General features: G+C 44.9%; 1 protein-coding gene across 6 annotated transcripts in view; it reads left to right on the forward strand.

Moving 5' to 3' along the window:
- LOC147340070 (melanoma-associated antigen B1-like) overlaps window positions 1-24,716 on the forward strand; it is a 42,979-nt gene that overhangs the window by 15,017 nt on the left and 3,246 nt on the right. For 3 of the 6 annotated variants that reach the window (XM_086388411.1, XM_086388410.1, XM_086388409.1), the window contains one exon: window positions 1,345-1,642. In XM_086388411.1, coding sequence (XP_086244537.1) covers window positions 1,620-1,642 — 23 coding nt within the window. In that variant the 5' untranslated portion in view covers window positions 1,345-1,619. Of the gene's footprint in view, window positions 1-1,344; window positions 1,643-1,860; window positions 3,284-9,648; window positions 9,706-10,361; window positions 12,173-24,716 lie in introns of those variants that run through there. The other 3 variants (XM_086388413.1, XR_015159205.1, XM_086388412.1) reach the window with 3 other exon arrangements.

Consider the following 24,716-nt stretch of genomic DNA (forward strand, 5'->3'; position numbering starts at 1 on the left):
TATACACCTAAGATATGTCATATAATATTTCTCCTTCTCTGTCTGAGTCACTTCAGTCAGTATGATGATCTCTAGGTCCATCATGTTGCAGATTGGCGGTTGCCACAAGAGGGAGTTGGAGGATGGATGAAATGGGTGTAAATGACCAAATGGCATAAACATTCACAACTTTCACTTACAAAATAAAGAAGCCCTAGTGTTCTTTCCTGTAGAATCCCAGGGATGGGGGAGCCTGGTGGGCTGCCGTCTATGGGGTCGCACAGAGTCGGACACGACTGAAGCGATGTAGCAGCAGCAGCAACAGCAGCAGGGATATAATGTACAGCATGGTGACTGTAGTTAATCATTGCCATTGTTAAGTTGCCAAGTGGTTTCCTACTCTGTGCAATCCCATGGATTGTAGCTTACCAGCCTCCTCTGTCTGGAATTTTCCATGCAAGAATACTGGATTGGGTTGCCGTGTCCTCCTCCAGGGTATCTTCCTGACCTAGCAATTGAACCCACATCTCCTGCATCTACAGGCAGATTCTTTACCACTGAGCCACCAGGGAAGCACATAGTTAATAATACCGTATTGTATATGTGAAAGTTCCTGAGAGAATATATATGTTTTTAAACCGAGCTATAGTTATAGTGGGCTTTCCTGGTGGCTCAGATGGCAAAAAATCTGCCTGCAATGTAGGAGACCTGGATTTGATCACTTAGTCAGGAAGATCCCCTGGAGAAGGGAATGGTTACCCACTCTAGTGGGTAATTCTTACTTGGAGAATTCCATCGCTAGAGGAGCCTGGTGGGCTACCATCCTTAGGGTCAAAAAGACTTGAACAAGACTGAGCAACTAACACTTTCTCTTCATTTTCATAGTTCATGTACAATATTTTATGTTTCAGGGACACAACAAAGTGATTCACAATTTGTAAATGTTATGTTACATTTATACTTGTTATAAAATATTGGCTATTTCCCCCTTGTTTTGCAATATATCCTTGTAGCTTATCTATTTTAGACCTATAAGTTTGCACCTCTTAATCTTCTATCCCTGCCCTTACCCTCCCCCTTGCTGCTCTCCCCTGGTAACCACTGCTAGCTTGTTCTCTGTATCTGTGAGTCTGCTTCATCTCCCTAGTCTGTTTTTTTTTTAATTCTCCAAATAAATGGCATTGTACAGCATTTGTCTTCCTCTATCTCACCTATTTCACTTAACATAATGCCTTCCAACCAATCCATGTTCTTAAAAATGGCAAAAGTTCATTCTTTTTTATGACTGAGTAATATTCCATTGTGTGTGTGTGGATCTTTTCAAATTAGTGGTTTTTGTTTTTGTTTTTTTTTTTTCATTTTTAGCAATAATTTAAAGTAAGTTGAGTGCCGAAGAATTGATGCTTTTGAACTGTGCTGTTGGAGAAGACTCTTGAGAGTCCCTTGGACTACAAGGAGATCCAACCAGTCCATTCTGAAGGAGATCAGCCCTGGGATTTCTTTGGAAGGACTGATGCTAAAGCTGAAACTCCAATACTTTGGCCACCTCATGTGAAGAGTTGATTCATTGGAAAAGACTCTGATGCTGGGAGGGATTGGGAGCAGGAGAAGAAGGGGAGGACAGAGGATGAGATGGCTGGATGGCATCACCGACTCGATGGATGTGAGTTTGAGTGAACTGCGGGAGTTGGTGATGGAGAGGGAGGCCTGGCGTGTGCAATTCATGGGGTCACAAAGAGTTGGACACGACTGAGCGACTAAACTGAACTGAAACTTTATTCAAGCTTTAATGCAGATTATTCTGACTTTAAGGTAGCATCACATGGCATACTTCTAAGTACATTCCTGAAAAATTCTTTTGTACTTATTTCTGTTTTATAGATCTATGCAACCTCTGGCACTGTGGAGGCTATCATCTGGGTTCAGATCACATAGCAGTGAACAAATGGATATCAGAACTTTAGAAATCATTAAAGCAAGAGACCACAGTGATCTTAGAGTAGTGAACTGAGTGTTGCCATTAGTGTTCATGTCTGGATGATAAATTCTGTTGCAAATGCACCCTTAGGTAGTGTGAAGGGGTAGTTTTTAGGGAAATGAATTGTCAGAGAGAATACACTGCCTCAATATGGGCTGCCGTTCTTTTTCATAGTTGTGGTTTGCCAATGAAATGTATCATCCCCAACTGGACCTGTAGAATATTGTGCTGGAGGGTCCCTGCCCACCTCACTAAGTTCCTTATTAATCCATTTCAGCGCCACAGTCTGTGCTTTTTGTCTGACTCCTCACTGTCTCAGTGTGTGCTCAAAGGTCCAGCCAAAACTCCTGATTATCTGGTGGCTGGGAAGGACTATCTCTTCATCTCACACTGGCTCTGCCAGACAAAGGTGCCTTCTTAATAAACAGGGAGGTTGGACCTGGATGGGGTCACTGGCAGAGAGTAGATGAGGCTGGAGGGGAAGGGGAAACAAGCAGTGGAAACCCTTAGACTCAGGCAAGCATCGAGTACCTGATGGAGACCATCCAAATTAGTGGGTTCTTTTTTTTTTTTCCTTTCAGATATACACCCGGGAGTGGGTTTTCTGGGTCATGTGTTAGTTCTGGTTTTAGATTTTGAGGACCCTCCTTACTGTTATCCATGGTGGCTGCACCAATTGACATTCCCACCAACAGTGTACAGATCGTGTCCACATGCTCACCAACATTTACTTCTGTTCTTTTTGGATGATAGCCCTTCTGATAGGTATAAGATAATACCTCATTGTGGTTTAAATTTGCATTCATATGATGATTAACGATGTTGAACATCTTTTCATGTGTCTCTTAGTGAGCTGTATGTCTTCTTTAGAAAAATGTGTATTTAAGTCTTCTGTCCATCTTTTTCTTGATTTTTAAAAAACTGTTATATCAACTATTTATATATTTCGGATATTAACCCCTTATTGGTTATATCATTGGCAAGTATTTTCTCCCATATGGGAGGTTGGCTTTTCATATTGTTGATGGTTTCCTTTGCTGTGCAAAAGCTTTTAACTTTAATTTGCTTTTATTTCCCTAGCTTTAGGAGACAGATCCAAAAAACTATTGCTATGATTTATGTCAAAGAGTGTTCTGCTCATATTATCTTCTAAGAGTTTTATGGTTTCCACTCTTATAGCTAGGTCTTCAATCCTTTTTCAGTTTACTTTTGTATATAGTGTTAGAGAATATACTGATCTCATTCTTTGAGAACTACATGTCAAAGAATGAGATTAGAGCATAAATACAATTTGGTAATGTCAGAAAATTAAATGTGCTTTTACATTTGAGCCAGTAATTCAGTGTTTTCAGAAATTAACTCTGAAGAGACATCCACAACCATATGAAAATACGTAAATGCCTATGCACATGTTAATTGAGGGAACATGATATATCCACAGAGTGGAGTACTACGAAGCTATAAAAAGGAATGAGTACAATTTTGTAAACTAATATGGAGTGCTTCCATGATAGATATAGATATATAAAACAATGTGGGAGTCTGGGGCTAATGTCGATGATACCAAGTACAGTGCCTTCCCATTCTTGTATGAAGAGGCTTTGAGAGCTGAAGAAGAGAGAGCCAGAGCCAGAGCTGCAGCCAGGGCTCCTATGCTGCCAAGGCCAGTGCACTTTCCAGAGCATGTCCAAATTTCCTCCCACCCCTAGTGAAGTCTGAGCAGATACTTCACATTGCATTTCAAGAAAGCAGGCAATCTTTACAGTAGCGGAGGGCCACGGTGGGGCTCATGGAAATTCAGCATATAACGTATTTGTGTTCCTATACAATATGCACAAATTGGAGGTTTTTCTTTTCTCTGTTTTTAAATGTTGTTCCCTTTAATTAAAGATGTGTTTAGCTTCAGAGTCCAAGTATCCTAATGGCAGAGCTCCCACATGTGCTGCAGATTATCAAGTCGAAAAATAAGAAATTTCATATTACATAGCACAGACTAAAATTCTTGAATCATTTCTTGTCATTCGGAACAAGATAACATGATATTGGAATATGGTTTTTCTTTTGTGAAAATGGAAATTTTTCCACAGTGAAGTCTGTGAGATTATCAGATACAGAAAAAAATCTTAAGAGGTATTCACTTCTTCATTTGTTTTATTTGTTTTAGTCTTTCTTTGTAATATTGAACTTTAGTTACCTGGATTGGCTTCACTTATTTAAGAATGTGGGAGAAGTGAAATCCCAGTAAATTGCTTTCTTGCACACTTGCACTGTAATTGTTCAAATATCAATTTAGCATCTGCTCTTTGGAAGGCTTCTGGGTGGTTTTGGGGATGCTAAGAAAAATAAACTCAACCCCTTCTTATAGAATTCTAGAGTCTAAGAGCAGCATTCATATAAAGTAGCTGGTGAACTGAGATCTAGGGGCCCAATAAAAATGAGGTGTAAGGAGGTGAGGGGATTGAGGGCTTCCTCATGAGGAGTGTAGTGTAAATACACTGAGGCAAGGCACTTGGAGACTTTAGGACAATAAAAGTCTGGCAGTGGAAGGTAGTTTTAAGTTAGGCTACAGGGCGAGCCCACCAGGGAGGCTGTGGAAACACTGAATAGGGGTCAGACCCTCAGATGGCGGGTCTCAAAGTTGAGAGACTTAAGCCTGGAATGGAAAACCACCCTGAAAAATTGCTATGGAATTATGGGGCTTCCCAGGTGGTTCAGTGGTAAAGAACCCACCCACCAATGCAGGAGACATGGGTTCAATCCCTGGGTCAGGAAGCTGCCCCTGGAAGAGGAAATGGCTACCCAATCCAGTATTTTTGCCTGGAGAATCCCATGGACAGAGCAATCTGTTCAGTCCATGGGGTAGAAAAGGGTCAGACACGACAGAGTGACTAAAGAGCAACAGGAGTAGACCAGAGAGAAATCCCCCATGGGGAGGGGATGGAATGTGCCCTGTGCTCCTGTCCCAGTGCCCGTGAACACAGTGCACAACCTAGATGTTTCATGCACATCATCTCCAAGGAGATTCTGTGAAATAAAAGTAGTAGTAGAATGAACCCGGAAACTCAGAAGCCAGTGGGCTGACACTCTTTTCTGTGACTCATGGAAACAGAGCTCATTTTATTGAAAGGCCATTCCATTCAGCGTTTTTGGCTACGTTGATAATTCCACCAAAGTCTGTGAGGTGAGTCTATTTTAGGTGATGGTGAAATTGATGAAGATGGGGGCTTATATTATTTAGTTACTTATTTATTTGGCTATGCTTGGTCTTATCTTTGGCATGCATGATCCTTGATCTTCCTTGCAGCCTGAGAGTTCTTTAGTTGTAGCATGAGGAATGTTTCAGTTGTGGCATATAGGATCTTTAGTTGTGGCTTGTGAACTGTTAGTTGCGGTGAAGCTGTTGTCTGTGGGACCTAGTCCTCTGATCAGCAGTGGAACCCGGGCCTCCTGCATTGGGAGTGCAGAGTCTTAACCCCTGGACCACTAAGGAAGTCTCTAGGAGTTGTTCAGATGAAAGAGCAGCTGGGAAGGAAGACAGAATTAGTCTCAGAATCAAATTTAGATTCTTTGAATTTCTTTCAGTTAAAAAAGTACCCCCATACTCAAAATACGATCTAGTAATGGAAATGAAAGATTCTTTCTAAACAGCATTTTGGACTGATTTGGTGTTTCATGTCCAAGAATGCCACAGATTCTCTGACATCTCCTGGATTTAAAAGATTCCTCAGGGTTGGTGGTATCCTCCAGGATACAACTAATCATACTCATAGTAAAAACAGATATTGTGTAAAGTCCAGTGTGGTCCAGGTCGTGTGCCAGGTGCTTTAGCTACATGCCACTAGCCCTACAAAAGCCACTTCACCGGAGGCTCCCCGAGTTTGGGGATGGACCCAAGTCCTCACAACTGATAAGAGACAGAGCTGGGACTAGAGCGCTGGTCTGAATTTGTCCACAGCATGTACCCTTCCACTTGTCCTGGCCTGAGGTGCTCATGAGTCAGTTAATTCACTGTCTTTTAACACTCCAACATGTATCTTGAGTGACAGAAAGGACTCTGTGACGAAAACACTGGGATGAAATACATAGCCAAGGCAATACAAACACCAAAATAATTAAGAGGTGTGAATAAAGGAGAGAAGGAGATAATGCTCAGTTATCAAATGATCAACTGCATGCGGAAATTCAGACACCCTCAAGTGATCAAGGGCTTACAAGATTATCTGGCGCTATCCTTCTATGTAGAAAGTAAACATTTTATTTGTTTTAATTAAAAATAGTTATTTCTATTTTTTGACTGCTCTGGGTCTTAGTTGTGACACTTGGAATCTTTGTTGCCACATGCAGGCTCTTTAGTTGTGGAATGTGAGATTTTAGTTGTGGCAGGAGAACTCTTAGCTGTTGGATGTGAGATTTTTAGTTGTGGCATGTGGGATCAAGTTACCTGACGAGGGATCAAACCTAGGACCCCTGCATTGGGAGCGCATAACCCCTGGACCAACAGGGAGGTGCCGAGAGTAAATATTTTAAAACTACCCTAAATCTGGTGACTCAGATGGTACAGAATGTGCCTGCAATGTGGGAAACCTGGGTTCGATCTCTGGGTTGGGCACAATCCCTGGTGGAGGGCATATAACACACTTCAGTATTCTTGCCTGGAGAATCTGCATGGACATGGGAGCCTGGCGAGCTACAGTACATGGGGTCACAAAGAGTGGAACATGACAGCGATTAAGCACACACCCTAAATCTGGCTGAAGAGCAGGAATATATCACCTCTATCTCTTTGACATCATAACATCTGTCCTGAGCTCCTTAATTTCTGCTGCATTTTCCTAATCTTACATCACTTTTGGGACTGAGACCCATTTTCTCCAAGATTTGCTATAGGGTAACTGCTCACTGTTTGTAGGAATATGCATTCCCCAGGAAGACTTTAATCGAGGGACAGAAGCTGATATGGGAACCTCCATGAAGGAGGAATAAGGAGACAATCACCCCTGAATATAGTGGTCACCCAAAGACTAAGAAGAGGAATCTTAGATCAGTAGAAGGAGCAGTCCCAGGCTGTGGTAGATGTAGTGAGGATGCTAAGCAAGAGGAATCAGAAGGACTCAAGTTGCATCCCCACTGTCTATTCTTAGAGGCCCCGATGGACTAGGATCATATGAGGATCATCCTGATTTCCAACTTGGAATTCTCAGGAGACTAGGACCTTGATGTAAGACAAGAAGCTTCATAAGACAGAGAGTGGAGTTACAGGATTCCTCATATGTCAATGTGAAGACCTGAAAGTGTACTCACAGTAGCACACCCTGTAAAAGGAGGCCCTGGAAAATCACTGATGCTGTGGTCCCTAGGAAGCTTGGGCACAGATGTCTGGTTGATTTCAGTCTAGAAAGTTTTAGCGAGGTGAGACCTCTGTCTAATACAATCGGCTGCAGTTTCGCAGAGTGAGGGACCTGAATCCAAGGAGGACCTCACATGCAATGCTGAGTCTTAGCGGGGACCCCTGCAGACGGAGCCAAACAGAATTCTGTAAATTCTTAGCCCTGAGAAGCCCACAGGAGCTACATCTGAGTAGTCCGCTCATTCAACCTGTGTGATCTTAGGGAGGGCTGAGTCTCCTCTAGCCAGATCAGAACCCAGATCTGCAGAATGGGGTGTCTTGAACATAACTGGACATAAGGTGAAGACCATCAGTGCTAGTGAGAGGATCTCTCCCCCAACGAAGGAGGCTCACAGAGTGGCAACCCACCTGACAAGCAGAGATGCTCAGGGCAGAGCTGGCCTCCCACCACTAGGCACTTGGGAAGGCAATGGCTTTGTCTGGGAGCTGGAAGACTCGGGTTCATAGGAGGCGGCATCCTGGGCTTTGATACAGTGCACAAGGAAGACCCAAGGATGGATGAATATTGAGCTACTGGGGTTCCCGTAGCACGCTGTCCCTGCCGTTATCCCTGAGAGACCCCACGTAGGACCTTACGCAGCCCCTTTCCACTTCCGCTTTGAAAGTCAACGGATTGACCGGTAGCCGCGGTGATTGTTTGGCGGAGACTTAGTGTCCAGGACTCATCCAGAACCAAGGTGAGGACCTGAATGGAGCTGAAGGGACTTTCCCAACCCTCCTAGTAATAAAAGTCACCCATCCACATCCCACCCCTGTGATATGGCTCTTATGAGTCCCTTGGAGCTATCGGCTGAATGTGGTCTAGAGTGTCTCAGGCTACGGTGTTGGTCTGTGGGGGTAGGCCCGGATTCTACCCCTGGAGGAGCTCTAGGACCTAGATGAGGGCCCTGAGGGCTGATGAGCAGACTTCGACACCGCCAAGGGGGCCACACTGAGCGGCCCCCCTATACTGGGCTCTAGGATGCCCTGGGTAGAGCTGGCCGATTGTGGTGCCCCCTGGTGGCCACTGGAGGTGGTTTTGGGGAAGTGAGAGCCTTGCTGTAATGGAATAAACCCAGTTCAACAAAGGGACCTAGTCCCCAACAATATTAATGGCTGTGACACTGCGTCAGGATGGGGGCTCCTCCCATAAGAAATGGAGTCACAGAAAGCGCCAGTCCTATTTTGAGGACTGGGAGAATCGGGCGTTTTGACATGACATTTCCCAGATCATCTCAGGGAAGTGAGACACCAGGTCAAAGTGGGGAGCGTCAGGTTGGGAAGGGAGAGTTTCAGGTTCCCTTGTGGGATGGTGAGAACCTCTGGGGCTGTGGGGATGTTCCACACCACATCATTCAGACCACATCCTCCCTGTCATCATCCCCTTGAGACCTCAGGAATACATGGCAGTTCCCACTGCGGGCTAAAGGGGAAAAGCAACACCCCTCAGACCACTCCGCCCTGGTCCGAGGGGTGTGGTCAGAGAAATTTTTCTCTGGTCAGAGAAATTTTACACCCTGTCATAAGTCAAATGTAGACCTTGGTTGCTTCTGTGTACTGGCTATTGTAAAGAGTGCTGCAACGAACATTGGAGTACAAGTGTTTTTTAAGTTACTGTTTCCTCAGGGAATATGCCCAGTAATGGGATTGTTGGCTGATGTGGTAATTCTAGTCCTAATTTTTTATGCAGAGTGAATTAAGTCAGAAAGAGGAAAGCCAATATTGTATATTAACACATATACATGGATTTCAGAAAGATGGTACTGATGAACCTATTTGCAGGGCAGCAGTGGAGATGCAGACATAGAGAACACACTCGTGGACACAGTGGGGGAAAGAGAGGGAGGGACAGACTGAGAGAGTAACATTGAAAACATACACATTACCATATATGAAATAGATAACCGGTGGGAATTAGTCGTATGACACAGAGAGCTCAAACCCAGTGCTCTGTAATAGCTTAGAGGAGTGGGATGGGGTGGGAGGTGCGAGGGAGTTTCAAGAGGGAGGGGACATAAGCTATACCTATGGTTCATTCTTATTGATGTGCGGCTGAAACAAACACAATACTGTAAAGTGATCATCCTCCAATCAATAGTAAATACATTTAATTTTAAAAAGACATAGAGAAGAAAAGAGAAGCAAAAAAATACTATAGGCCTTGAATTGGGATCTGTGTGGGACCACAGGGACATCAACCTGCCTGTAACAGCACCTGTTCTTAGAAGACTGTGTTTGGTAAGATAAGGTCATCTTAACTTCCTCCTGTTGGGACACAGAGTGATTGGCTTTTACTATCACCCAGGCATCAATTCAGGAGAAAGTGGAGCTTCTCTGCCAGGAGCCTAGTTGAGGAACCTGAGTGAGTACTCAATGCATTTATCCCAACCCTTGGATTTCAGCCCAGGAAATCTCAGGGAAGGACTGTCAGGTTGAGCATCTACTTCACTGCTTTATAGCAAGTGTAGGGGAGGGGAAATGTCTAGTTTGAAGGTGCAGCCACCAGTCAGCAAATGGAGAATGGTGCCCAGTGTTTTAAGGAGCCAAGGTAAGGACCTTGAATGATGATCCCAGTGAACTCGGGATGGAAAAAACCCTACTGAGCTCTCAGCACTGGGTATCCCCTTGGAGGGAGGTGGACTGAGGCATCCTTTCACTTGCTTCTGGATCATGTGGAGGTCTAAAGTGTCTGTATCAGAGTAGCAGAGAGAAGGGTGCACAGGGTCTGCCAGGACTTGACATGGTAATACTAAAGATGAGCTGAGAGGACCCCACTACTGGGACCTGCTGTCACCTCAGTAAATCCAAAGCAGGGCTGAGAGGATGCAGAGGAAATGTCTAAGGCCTCTGTTCTTCCTCTGTGGGATTATGTGGGGACAGGCTGAGCAGGAAAACAGGAGGCTTGTGGGTTCCTAGGGCAGTGTCCTCAAGGACACCTGCAGAGGTGGCCTTTGATTAGGCCAAGGTAGAATCTCCCTGTTTTAAGGTGCTCATGTCACCTCATTCTCCATCCTCCAGGTGCCCCAATCTCCTGTCTACTGGCCCAGAATCCTGCCTGTAGTCCCTGACCACAGCCATCATGCCCCGTGGGCAGAAGAGTAAGGTCCGTGCTTGTGAGAAACATCACCAGGCCCGGTCTGAGATCCAGGTTCTTCATGATCAGGCCACCACATCTCGGGGAGAAGAGACCACCTCCTCCTCCCTTCCTGATTCGGAGAGTGCTCCCTCAAGTTTGTCTGCTGCTGGCACCCCCAAGGGGCCTCAGGGAGCCCAAGGCACCACCAGTGCTGCTGCAGATGCTATACCCAAAAGATCTGGTGGTGGTGGCACAGCACGCTCGAGATCTGGTGTAGGTGCCAGGGGCCAAGTTCAGGAAGGTGAAAATTCCTCCCAGGCCTCAGCTGCTGCTGCGAGCTCTCACAGAGATCTTCTGACCAAGAAGGCACAGATGTTGGTGCAGCACATGCTGTATAAGTAAAGATGAGGGAGCTCATTAAGAGGTCTGAAATGCTGAAGGCAATCGGTAGAAGGTACATGAAGCAATTCCCAGAGATCCTCAGCAGGGCCTCTGAGCACATGGAGATTGTGTTTGGCCTGGTGCTGAAGGAAGTCAGACCCAACAGTCACTGCTATACCCTGGTGAGCAACCTAGATTTCAGCGACAGTGAGTCTATGAGAGGTGACTTGGGGCTGCCTAAGAATGGTCTTCTAATGCCTCTGCTGAGTTTCATCTACCTGAATGGCCCCCGTATCTCTGAGGAGCACATCTGGAAGTTCCTGAATATTCTGGGAATCTATGATGGAAGAAGGCACTTCATCTTTGGAGACACCAGGAAGCTCATCACAGAAGATCTGGTGAGGGAAGAGTACCTGGAGTACCGCCAGGTGCCTGGCAGCAATCCCCCTCGCTATGAGTTCCTCTGGGGTCCTAAAGCGCTTACAGAAACCAACAAGAATAAAGTCATGGAGTTTTTGGCCAAGGTCAATGATACAGTCCCTGATGCCTTCCTGGCGCAGTATGAGGAATCTTTCAGACAGGAAGTAGAGAGCACCGGGGCCAGAGCTGCAGCCAGGGTTGGCACTTCTGCCTTGGGCATGGCTGGCACTTCTTCCTCGGGCATGGCTGGCACTTCTTCCTCGGGCATGGCTGGCACTTCTGCTTCGGGCATGGCTGGCATGTCTGCCTGGGTTACTGCAGGCATGTCTGCCTCGGTCTGGGATGGCCCTTCTGCTGCAGCCCAGGCTGAGTATCTTGCCTCAGCCAGGCCTGGCATTTCTGCTGCAGCCAGTGCTGGCCCTTCTGCCTCGGCCAGTGCCCACGCTAGGGCCGTATCCAGCCACTCATTTCGCCCCTAGTGTCGTCTGAAGGCCGTTTTTCACTTTGTGGTCAGAAAAGCCTGTCAACCTGTGTTCCTGTGATTTCTCCACGCCCCCCCCTCGTTTTCAGTTCTTTGTTTTTTCAACAGAAAGTTTATTTAGGTTCATGATAGAAGTATTTGAGTAAAATGGGTCCCACACACCTTGCTGTTTGTGAAATTTATGAGTAACAATTTTGTTTTTTGAAATGCATATTGGAAATCCTCATATCACTTTTGTGATCCCGGATGAGAATAACATCACTTTAGGATAAGAATATCCTTAGAAATGTGAAAGACACCACACTAATAGAAGCTCAGAACATAGATACATAGAGAGATAGCCAAAAGTTCTTCAATTTTTGGTTTGCTTTACTCTCTGTTTAGTCTCCCTTTTTGTAAATATAAAAGATATATGCTTGGATCTGCTTATGGTTTTCAAGATTGTTTGAAAATATAAATTAAAGCAAATGATTTATTTGTGGCTCTTCTTTTACACAAACATTAATTGAGCATCTGCTTTTAAGAAGTCTTTCATGCCTGTACTGGCGATGTTTAGTCAAAGAAACTCCCAGTTTCTGCCCATTCAATTATAGTTTCCAGGGAAGCTGTCATTCTATGGAAGAGGCTGAGAGACTCTCTACTTCAAGAAGAACAAAAAAGAAGCAGGGTAAAGAGTGGGTGGAGAGAATATATTACTTTGGTTTCATTGCTAAGCAGAATTTTGGCTGATTGGGGAGGTTGGGTCATTTTTTTTTTTTCTTTTGGTTAGAACGCTGCATAGTTTCTGACATCTGATAGATGCAAAAAAAGAAAAGAAACCCAGCTGATGTAACATCTGAGGTCAAGATCATCATAATAACTGCGATTGCTCCTAATTTCTCAATAGAGACAGGTGCTGTGACAGATGCTTTCCATAAATACCTGACAAGGTAGGGTTTATCAAACTCACTTCACAGTGGAGAGCCCAAGGCTCATAGAGCTAGAGTTTGGTTTTGTGCCAAAATACTTAAGGCTGGTAAATGACAGAGCTAGGACTAGACTGCTCTAAACTACTGTAGCGTACATACTGTTCTTCTCCCCTCACCCTGAGACATACCCTTGTCTTTTAAACAAGTACTTTTAACATTTGATATTTCATTTCCCTTGTGGCTCAGCTGGTAAAGAATCCTCCTGCAATGTGGGAGACCTGGGTTCGATCCCTGGGTTGGGAAGATCCCCTGGAGAAGGGAAAAGCTACCCACTCCAGTATTCTGGCCTGGAGAATTCCATGGACTCCATGGACTGTACAGTCCATGGGGTCACAGAGTCAGACGTGACTTTCACTTTCACATGGTAATTCTCTCTTTTGGACTTCCCTCATGGCCCAGGGAAGTCCAGATGGTAAAAGCCTCTGCCAGCAATGCAGGAGACCCTATTTAGATCCCTGGGTTGGGAAGATCCCCTGGAGAAGGAAATGGCAACCCACTCCAGTACTTTTGCCTGGAAAATACCATGGACAGAGGAGCCTGATAGGCTATAGCCCATGGGGTCACAAAGAGTCGGACGACTGAGCAACTTCACTTTCACTTCTCACTTGTCCTTTTTCTTATTTATTTATTTGGCTGTGCTAGATCTTAGTTGCAGCACATGGGGTCTACTTCCCTGACCAGGGATCAAACCTGGGCCCCCTGCATCAGGAGCCTGGGGTGCTAGCCACTGGACCACCAGGAAAGTCCCCACCCTGTATCTTGTATTTCAGTGTTTTTCTCAGTACTTCAAAATTTATCCTAGGTGATAAAAAAGAATGTCCTTGTGCTCAAGCTACTGCATCAGAATGTGTAGCCAGAGCAGTAAGAATACCAAATATATTTAACCAGAAATGCATATCCCTTATTCAGTACTCATAGATAAATGAAAGAGACGATATTCGGTGACAGTATTAGCATGTGCATTGGCCATGTTAGATAAGCTCTGAAGACCAAGGGCTCTCCATATCATGCTTACAGTCTCTTGTCTGTAGAAAGTAAATCTACCAGAACAGAAATGACATGAGAATCTTCCCCTGGCTGATGAGATAGATTTATGTACTTTTTTCCTCTGATGGATGACCACCTATCCTGGAACTCCTGCCTTGGGCTGTAGCTTCTCCATCTCCTATCACTCCTGAGACAGGGACCCATTCATTCTCCATAGCATTGCAGAGCAAACACAGTTCAAGAGTTTGCAGAGATGTGGAATTTCCCCAGAAGCCTTTAATCCAAGACACAGAAAGCAAGATGAGGGCCCCATGTAGGAGGATTGAGGAGAGCAACACCCCAGAATATGGAGGTTGGTCACTGGAACAGCACTCCCAACTGATCTCAGAACTGTTGGGCTAAGCATGGCCTCGCTTATTCTTCAGGCTTCTCAGAGACCTAAGAAACTTGGTCTTGGTGCAGAGTTCTGAGGTTGGTAGAGGAGAGAGGATCAATCTCTCAGAAATGACAGTGATTAACCTGAATGAGGGTGATGGAAAGATGCAGCCCCATAGTAGGAACCTGTAAAGATATACTTGTCCTTATTGGCAAGTATACGAAGTCCAGAACAATCCGGGCTGCTGTAGTTAACACTTTCAACTCAGGTCCCGGGAAGGTAGGGATTTTGGGAATCAGCAGAGCCCTCAGCCTCAGATCAGCAGAGAATAGAGCCCCAGGAAGGGTGCAGAGTCAAAGTGAAGACCCAGGGTGTGGATATGGAAGCCCCTCAACTCACAGCCAATAGGACTACACTTAGCTCATCTTCTCCAGTTAGCCCTGGGAGGCATAGGTAAGTGCTGGCCAGCTCAAGGGCCCCGTGACTTCTGCCTGGTTGGTGTCAAGGAGATGAGGACCTTGGTTTATAGGCGGGCTGTTCATCAGAGAGTGGAAATCCCAGGTATGACAGTGGCACACTCTTGTCTGAGGAGTGTGGCAGGCAACTAGCCCATTACAATAAATTCTTAGAAAGTCCTGCAAATGTAATGGGCCCTGGGAGGGAACAGGCAGGGCTTTCAGACTAAGTTTATCCCTTATTTTCTGAAGGTGAATGGCTTCAGGGCCTTAAAGTCCTTGGGCTAATGGGGAGGCCTCATTTAGCTGATGTAGGGTACCCAGTTCCTAATAGGGTTCAATTGATGGCACTGACTGACAATGAAGGATCCCTCTCAGAAAGAAGGGGGCCACGGAGGGCACTGTCCCTGTTAGGTCTTAGACTGTGCCACTTAGGCCTGGTGACATGGTGAGTCCTACTCACTTCCTCCCAGAGGATCACATGGAGGTAAGGAATCTCATCCTGATCAAACAGAGCGACCACAGGTCAGCAGAAGGATGATTTCCAGTTTGTACCAGAAGGTAAGGACCCTGATGACTGAAAAGACCATCCATCTCAAAACAATGGGGGCAGAACACATTGCTTCCACTACTGTTAGCCTCGGAAGACCACAGCCTGTTGTGGCCCGATGAGGCAAACTCCACTTCTTCCTTGGGGGTCTCGGAATTGGGGGCCTGAGGGGAGAAGCTTTAAGGCAAGTCAGGGAATATTTCCAGTTTGTGAATATTTCCAGGTTATTTCCAAATCAGAGTGAGGATGGTAAAACTGTCTAAACATACATACCAGGATGGCCACAGAGAATCTTCCCTACTGTCAGGCTAGAAGGCCACAGGTAGAGTTGTCAGGCCAAGGGGCCCTTCAGCTCTGACTGAAGAGTAGCAGGAAAGTTAGGGTTTTGGTCTGATGGTGGTGGTCCCATGTCAACAGAGGGGGGAGTCTTGGGCTTGGCTGAGAGTCAAATTTGGGACCCTGAGAGGAACCACCTGTCATCCTCAAGGAGCTTGCCACAGCTTTCATTCTTGTGAGACTATGGGTAGGGGTGGCTAGATAAGGCCACTCTGATTTCCTCCTCCAGGCTCACAGGGAGGTATCGGTCTTACTATGAGGAGATAGGCCTCAGGTCAAGAAGGAGGGGATTCCCCAGGCCCCACCAGAAGTCAAATTGTGAAGCTCGAGTGGAGACTGAGGGGTCTACTCATCCCTGAATAGAGGGTACAAAGGAGAGTCCTGCCCTCCCCTTTGATGTCAGTTCTAGAAAGCTCAGGGGAAGACTGTCAGGCAAGGCTCTCCCTCACGTATTATACCAGGCCTTCTTCTTCTTGTTGAATTGCTAAGTCATGTCTCACTTTCTTGTGACTCCATGGACTGTACCCCGCCAGGCTCCTTTGTCCATGGGATATTCCAAGAATTCCAAGAATTCTAGGCTGGGTTGCCATTTCCTCCTCCAGGGGATCTTTCTGACCCAGAGACTGAGTCTGTGTCTCCTGCAGCTCCTGTATCTCAGGCGGATCCTTTACTGCTGAGCCACCAGGGAAGCTCGATATCAGCCCTAAGGGAGGTCAGATCTTTGTTGGAAAGTGCAGGCACCAGTCATGAGAAGGGAGGGATATGGTGCCTGCCAGGCCCTGTGACAGATGCTTTACAGTTACCACCACATGCCACCAGTCTTTCCAGACAGGGCTTGTCAAACTCCCTTCACAGTTAAAGAGCCCGAGGCTCTCTCAGTTTAATAATGTGACAAACTTTTCCATGGCTGGTAAGTGACATAGGCCCTTGATCTGAGTTAGTCTAAAGCTCACCCTCTCACTCCTGCAAGCCTGAGCTGACCTTGTACCCTTAATTCCCTTCTTATTCTCATTACTGTGAAATGTATTGGAAGCAATAAGAAGAAAGACTCTGAGGTCGAACTATTACATTGTAATACATAGCCAGAGCAATAATAATAATAATGCCAAAACAAATGTGACATATGAAGAGAGGATAAAAGAGATAATATTTGCTGGCAATAAGATCATCTATGCATACATATGAGGTTTCAAATAAGTTTAAAGATCAAGGACTCACAAAACAATCATCACATAACCATTTTTTTTGTATAGAAAATATCTATTAGATCTAAAATATAAAATTTATTTATTAGAACAGAGGTTGCCTGAGAAGTCTGGCTGAAGGACAGACGGCCAGGTTACCACATTTTGTTTCTCTCACAGGTCTCTACCTGGGCCCCCTTATTTATGCCATGGATTTCCCATCTCTTATCACTTCTAGGACAGGGACTCCTTCTCTGCAAGGTTTGGAGTAGGGAAACTGATCAGGGCTTTTCAGGGATGTGGCATTTCCTAAGAAGCCTTTAATCAAAGGGCCAAGGGCTTATAGGGGGACACCCATACATCTGGACTGAGGAAAGCACACCCAGGAATATTAGGTATAAGAAGGATCCAGGGAGAGACCTCAAGTTGAACATCTCTTTTGTCTGTTGTCACAGTATAGTTGTCAGGGACTTGAAACCTTTTGTCTAAGGAGGGCAATCTCAGGTCAGAGTAGGAATTGTCAAATATATATGTGAAGCCCCTTAATAAGAAGTGAAAGAAATAGCCACCCAGAACCGCTGGGGTTCTGTAGTGTCCACTTGCTGCTGTCAGCCCTCGGAGGTCCTGAATTTCATCATAGGATGAGGTAGAGAGAGGCCTTGAGAGCTAAAAGAGAGTGCTACTGCCATGGGCAGGGCACGTTCCAGATCTAAGTCCTCCAGCTCCTCCCACATAGTGACATCCAGGGCAGATCCTTCATCTTGAGGTTGAAAAGAGAAGTAGGTATTCCAAGTAATTGAGTGCCAAGATGGAGCTTAAGGGAATACATTTTATGTCTTTTTTTGTTCTTGCTTGACCTCAGTAACTGGGATATGTATCTTTTTCTGCTTAGGGCTTTCTTTTTCATAGTATTGAAATATTCTTCCTTGTAATTGAAGGTTTCTTTGACTCCTGTATCTGTGTTTATGAACAAAGTATATCCCATTTATTACTGTTTTTCAGTATAAGTATAAAGCTTTTGGTATTTTCTATAATGAATCAGATAATGAATCAGAAATCCTTGAATCTCTGTGATTCAGAGAAAGATAACATGTCAAAAGTATTGGGAGTTTCTTGCCAATGTGAATGAAGACTAAGTGAAATTGTTGTTATCAGGAAATAAAGAAAAGGGTCTTGACTGTGTGGCATCTGCAATACAGTGGAACAGGAATTCCCAGCCCCTGTTTCCCTTCAGCAGCCCAGATTTTAAAATTGTATAAGTAACAAAATACCTTTATAAAAGGTCTAGAACCCAATTAAGAAATTGCAGTACCACAGGTAAGCATAAAACTTAGATCAGCTGCACTTGCAATGCATAAGCCCAGTGATTTGACTCTATTGGCATCACCCCCTGTCTCGGGCTGGTACAGCTTGGTACCAAAAGAGATTGCGACCTTTCCTGGTAGGGCAAAGTGACAGAGGGGTGAATGTTTTGAGTGTCCAGGAAACTGTTAGTACTAAGAAAGGTATTCAAGAAAGGTGCAGGACACAAAATATCACAGAAAAGTGAGTTGTGCTTCTAAATACTGACAACAACCTATCTGAAAAAGAAATTAAGAAAACAGTTCTATTTCAAATATGTCAAAAAGAATAAAGTACTTAGAAATAAATTTAATCAAGGAAGTGAAATATCTATACACTGAAGGCAACAAGACACTGATGGAACAAATTGAAAAGACACAAATAAAAAGATGTCCCAAGTATATGGATTGGAAGAAGTCATACTGTTCAAATATCCATACTGCCCAAAGTGATCTACAGACTTAATGTACTGTGTGTCATAATTCCACTGGAATTTTCCAGAGAAATAGAAATGCTAAAATTCTTATGAAACCACAAAAGACCTTGGATAGACAAAATAACGTTGAGAAAGACAAGCAAAGGTGGAAGCCTGGCTCTTCTTGCCTTTGTTCAAGACAATATGATACCAGCATATACATAGATACACAGACCAATGGAACATAATAGAGCCTAGAAACACAACCATGCACATATAGTCAAGTAATCTTTGACAAAGGCACAAAGAATACACAGTGAAAAAGATAGTATCCTCAGTCAACAAATAGTGTTGAGAAAACTGAATATTTGCATGAAAAGTATCAAACTGGAGTCGTATCTTACATCATACTCAAAAAATGCAGAATGGATTTAAGACTTAAAAATGAGATCAGAAACCTTAAAACAGTTAGAAGAACACATAGGGGAGAACTCTTTGTCGTTTGTCTTGGCAATGTTCTGGGGATTTTAGTTTTTTTGTTGTTGTTGTTCTTTGTAATTTGACAACAGAAACACAGGCAAGAAAAACAAAAATAAATGGCACTATATCAAATTAAAAAGATTCTGTATAGCAATGGAAACAATCAACTAAATGAAAAGGCGGAATAGGAGAAAAAGTTTGCAAGCCATATGTCTGATAACTTAATATAAAAGGAACTCAGACAACTCAGTAACAGACTAATTAATTGAAAATAACTAAAAAAGGAGCAAAGAACCTAAATATTTTCCAAAGAAGACATACAAATGCCCAACAGCTATATGAAAAGGAGCTCAGCATCACTAACCACCAGAAAGATGATAATCCACACCACGGTAAGAGATCACCTCATACCTGTTGGGAGAGCTATTATCAAAAACCAAGTGATAACACGTTTTGGCAAGAGTGTTGAGAAAAGGGAACCTTTGCACACAGTTGCTGGGAATATAAATTGTCACAGCCACTATGGAAAAGAAGTGTGGAGGTTCCTCAGAAAATCACAACTGTAACTATCCTACGACTCAGCATTGCCAATTCCTTGTATGTAGTCGACCCTTGAACAACACAAATTTCAACTGTGCAGGTCCACATATAGATGAATTTTTTTCAATAAATACATTGGAAAACTATTCAGAGATTTGAGATGACTTGAAAAAACAGGTGACTCGCATATCCTAGGAATATAAAAAGATTAAGAAAAAGCTGTCATGAATGCATAAAATTTATGTATATACTAGTCTATTTTATCATTTCATGGGAAATAGATGGGGAAACAGTGTCAGACTTTATTTTTTGGGGCTCCAAAATCACTGCAGATGGTGACTGCAGCCATGAAATTAAAAGACGCTTACTCCTTGGAAGGAAAGTTATGACCAACCTAGATAGCATATTCAAAAGCAGAGACATTACTTTGTCAACAAAGGTCCATCTAGTCAAGGCTATGGTTTTTCCTGTGGTCATGTATGGATGTGAGAGTTGGACTGTGAAGAAGGCTGAGCGCCAAAGAATTGATGCTTTTGAACTGTGGTGTTGGAGAAGACTCTTGAGAGTCCCTTGGACTGCAAGGAGATCCAACCAGTCCATTCTAAAGGAGATCAGCCCTGGGATTTCTTTGGAAGGAATGATGCTAAAGCTGAAACTCCAAGTACTTTAGCCACCTCATGTGAAGAGTTGACTCACTGGAAAAGACTCTGATGCTGGGAGGGATTGGGGGCAGGAGGAGAAGGGGTCGACAGAAGATGAGATGGCTGGATGGCATCACCGACTCAATGGACGTGAGTCTGAGTGAACTCTGGGAGTTTGTGATGGACAGGGAGGCCTGGTGTGCTGTGATTCATGGGGTAGCAAAGAGTCAGACATGACTGAGTGACTGAACTGAACTGAACCATAAAATATACACAAATATGAAAATATTAAATTTATCAAAAGTTATGCGTGCACGCACACACACACACACACATGCACACACACACACTTATGGACCATGAATAGCACTATTCGTCCCTGATGAGCAGTTTCAGTAGTAAATTGTGATCTCAAAAAACTGACCACCAATGGTTTTCAGGTAGTTCTCATTGTGTTTACTATGATATATTGTAAACCTTGAATAACATGATAGGACTCATATGAAGTGCCCCTAGTGGTGCTGGAAGTGCTCTCAAGAAGCAGAGAGAAGTCACGACATTATGCAAAAAAGTTGAATTGCTTGTTGTGTACCACAGTGTGGGTCTGCAATCGTGGATGCCACCATTTCAAGATGAATGAATCCAGCATAAGGACCACTGTAAGAAAAAGAACAGGAAATTTAAGAAGCCATCAGTGCAGCTACACCAGCAGGTGTGAAAACCTTGTGCTTTTTTGAACTACATTTTTATCTTGTGTTTAAAATATAGCTTGTATGTGGGTGCAGGATTGCTATAAGCAAGGCATACCTATAGACTCTAATATGATTGAAGAAAAATAAAAGTCATTATGACAACCTAAAGCAAAAGGCGGGTGTGAAGGATCTAAAGCTGGAGAATTTAATGGCAGCAAAGGATGGCCTGACAAATTTAGAAAGAGGTTTGACTTAAAATATCAGAATAATAGGAGAAGCAGCTTTTGCGAAATCAACAGGCAACAGATGCGTTCCCAGATGCCATTAAGAAAATCACTGGGTATTAGCTCTTCACGGGATAGCTATCCCAGAGTCTGGGTTGCTATCTCAATTTAGTTCCCTCAGATTGCCCTCGGGGCATTCAGACACGGGGTCCTTACCCTAAGCAATGCAGCCTGTGCCTCCGTGTCAAGCCGACCACCCCGCCCCCCACCCCGCGCCCCCGCCCCCCCTGCCTTGCTAGTGGCAGACGTGAGTGTCTAGGCTGCTGCTCCACTGGGAGTTGCCATTAGGCATGTAATCTGTGGGTTTTAATTATTTATGTATGTATTTTTTTTTTTTCCTCCCGATTGTATTTCCCTCTAAGATTCCTAGGCTCACCACAGACCCGCCAGTGAGAGTGTTTCGTGGTGTTCGGAAACTACTCTCTTTAATACTCCCTTCCCGGGATGGATTTCCATCCCTACCTCTTTTATCTCTATGTTTATCTTTTATATGTTGTCCTACCTCCTTTTGAAGACAATAAACTGCCTTTGTAGGTTCCTGATGTCCTCTGCCCGCGTTCAGAAGTTGTTTTGTGGAATTTTCTCAGCATTCAAATGTTCTTTCAATGAATTTGTGGGGGAGAAAGTGGTCTCCCCATCCTATTCCTCTGCCATCTTAGGACTACCCCTTGAAACATGGGATCCTAATTCCACAACCAGGGTTTGAACTCATACCCCTTACACTGGAAGCACAGTTTTGTTTTCTGTAATTTGAACGTTTATTTTTTGCTTGGGGATAACCGATTAAGAACATTGTGACAGTTTCAGATGAACAGTGCAGGGACTCACCCATACATAGATATGTATCCACTCTCCCCCAAACTCTCCTACCATCAATATTGCCACATAGCACATAACCAAAATAATTAAGAGAGATAAAGGAGAGAAAGAGATAATGCTCACTAACCATATGATTATCTGCATGTGCAAATTCAGACACCCTCAAGTTATCAAGGGCTTACAAGATTATCAGGTGCTATGCTTCTATGTAGAAAGTAAATACTTAATTTTTTTAATTAAAAATATTTATTTTTGGCTGCTCTGAGTCTTAGCTGTGACACTCGGGATCTTTGTTGCCACATGCAGGCTCTTTAGTTGTGGCATATGGAAGTTCTAGTTGTGGCACATGAACTCTTAGTTCTGGTATGTGGGATCCAATTACCTGACCAGGGATCGAACCTGGGGCCCCTTCACTGGGAGTACAGAGTCATAACCACTGGACCAACAGGAGAGTCCTGAAAGCAAACATTTTAGAACCACCCTAAATCTGGTGGCTCAGAAAGTAAAGAATCCACCTGCAATGTGGGAGTCCTGGGTTTGATTCCTGGGTTTGGTACATCCGCTGGAGGAGAGCAACTCACTCCAGGATTCTTGCCTGGAGAATCCCCATGGACAGAGGAGCCTGGCAGGCTACAGTCCATGGGGTTGCAAAGAGTAGGACATGACTGAGCAACTAAGCACACACCCAAAATCTGGCTGAGGAGAAGAAATATATCAGCTCTTTTTCTCTGACAGCATAACATCTGTCCTGAGTTCCTTGATTTCTGCTGCATTTTCCTAATCTTACATCACTTTGGGGACTGAGACCCATTTTCTCCAAGATTTGCTAGAGGGTAACTGCTCAAGTGTTCATAGGAATATGCATTTCCCAGGAAGCCTTTAATCAAGCAACAGAAACTGATATCAGAACTCCATAAAAGAGGACTGTGGAGACAGTGACTCCTGATTATAGTGGTCACCCAAAGAGCTATCTTAGATCAGTAGAAGGAGCAGTCTCAGGCTGTGGTAGATGTAGTAAGGATGCTGAGCAAGAGGAATCCAGAAGGACTCGAGTTGCATCCCTGCTGCCTGTTTTCAGAGGCCCTTATGGACTATGATCACAAGAAGGTCACCCTGACTTCCAACTTGGAATTCTCAAGGAGACTAGGACCTTGATGTAAGACAAGTAGCTTCACAAAGCAGAGAGTGGAGTTACAGGGTTCGTCCCGTGTCAATGTGAGGACGTGAAAGTGCACTCACAGTAGCACACACTGCATCGAAGGAGGCCCTGGAAAATCTCTATCGCTGTGCTCCCCAGGAATCTCAGGGCACAGATGTCAGGTTGATTTCAGTCTGGAAATTCTCAGTGAGGTGAGGCCTCTGTCTAATAGGATCAGCCTATTAGATGGGTGGACGAACCTGAGCCTAAGCAGGACCTCAGATGACAATGCTGAGTGTTAGCGGGGACCCCTGGAGAGGGAGCCAAACAGCATTCTGTAAATTCTTAGCTCTGAGAGACCCAGAACAGCTACTTCTAAGTGGTCCCCACATTCCACCTGTGTGAACTCAGGGAGGACAAGGCCTTCTCTAGCAGGATAGGGCCCCAGATCTGCAGAGGGGTGTCATCTTGACCATAACCGGACTTAAGGTGAGGACGATCAGTGCTAATGAGAGGATCTCCCCAGAGCAGTGCTCTGATTCCTTCCACTAGGGACTTGGGTTGGAGAAGGAAATGGCAACCCACTCCAGTGTTCTTGCCTGGAGAATCCCAGGGACGGGGGAGCCTGGAGGGCTGCCATCTATGGGGTCGCACAGAGTCGGACATGACTGAAGCGACTTAGCAGCAGCAGTAGCAGGGACTTCGGAAGGCAAGGGCTTTGTTTGGGGGCTGTAGGACTTGGGTTTATAGATGGAGGCGTTCGGGGCTCTGATAAACTGCACACGTAGGACCCTGAGAGCGAATCCAGGGACAGATGAATATTGAGCTACCGGGCTTCCCGTAGCATGCTGCCCTTGCCGTCGACCCCAGACGACCTCACGTAGGACCCTACGCAGCTCCCCTCCACTTCCGCTTTGAAGGCGAGGAGCTCGACCAGTAGCCGCAGTAACCGTTTGGCGGAGACTTAGTGTCCAGGACTCGTCTGGAACCAAGGTGAGGACCTGAATGGAGCTGAAGGGACTTTCCCAACCCTCCCAGTAATAAAAGTGACCCATCCACATCCCACCCCTGTGATATGGCTCTTGTGGGCCCCTCAGAGCTATCGGCTGAATGTGGTCTAGAGTGTCTCAGGCTAAGGCGTTGGTCTGTGGGGGTAGGCCCAGATTCTACCCCGGAGGAGGTCTAGGACCTAGATTATGGCCCTGAGGGCTGAGGAGCAGAGTTCGACACTGCAAGAGGGCCTCACTGAGCGACTCCCCTATACTTAGCTCTAGGAGGCCTCGGGTAAGCTGGCCAACTGTGGTGCCCCCTGGTGTCCACTGGAGGTGGTTTTGGTGAAGTGAGAACCTTGCTCTAACCGAATAAACCCAGTTCAACAAAGGGAGCTAGTCTGCAACATGATTCATGGTTGTGTCGCTGAGTAAGGATGGCGGCCACTTCCTTAAGAAACGGGGCCACATAAAGCGCCAGCCCTGTTTTAAAGCCTGGGAGAATTGGGCGTTTTGACATGACACTTGCCGGGACATCTCAGGGAAATAAGCAACCAGGTCAAAGTGGTAGCCTTAGGTTATTAAGGGAGGGTTTCAGATTTGCCAGGGGTCATGGTGAGAACCTCGGGGGCTATGGATATGTTCGACACCACATCATTCGGACCAAATCCTCCCTGACGTCATCCCTGGCAGACCTCAAGAATACATGTCAGTCCCCACTGTGGGCTAAGGAGTGGTCAGCTAAGGCAGTGGTGAACAGAGGGAGAGCTCTTAGACCCTGTCATGTGTCAAATGTAGACCTTGGATACTTCTATGTCCT

This window comes from Bos grunniens, chromosome X, assembly GCF_055505025.1.
Source record: "Bos grunniens cultivar Pamir isolate PY7600 chromosome X, Bosgru_T2T1.0, whole genome shotgun sequence".
Classification (NCBI taxonomy): domain Eukaryota; kingdom Metazoa; phylum Chordata; class Mammalia; order Artiodactyla; family Bovidae; genus Bos; species Bos grunniens.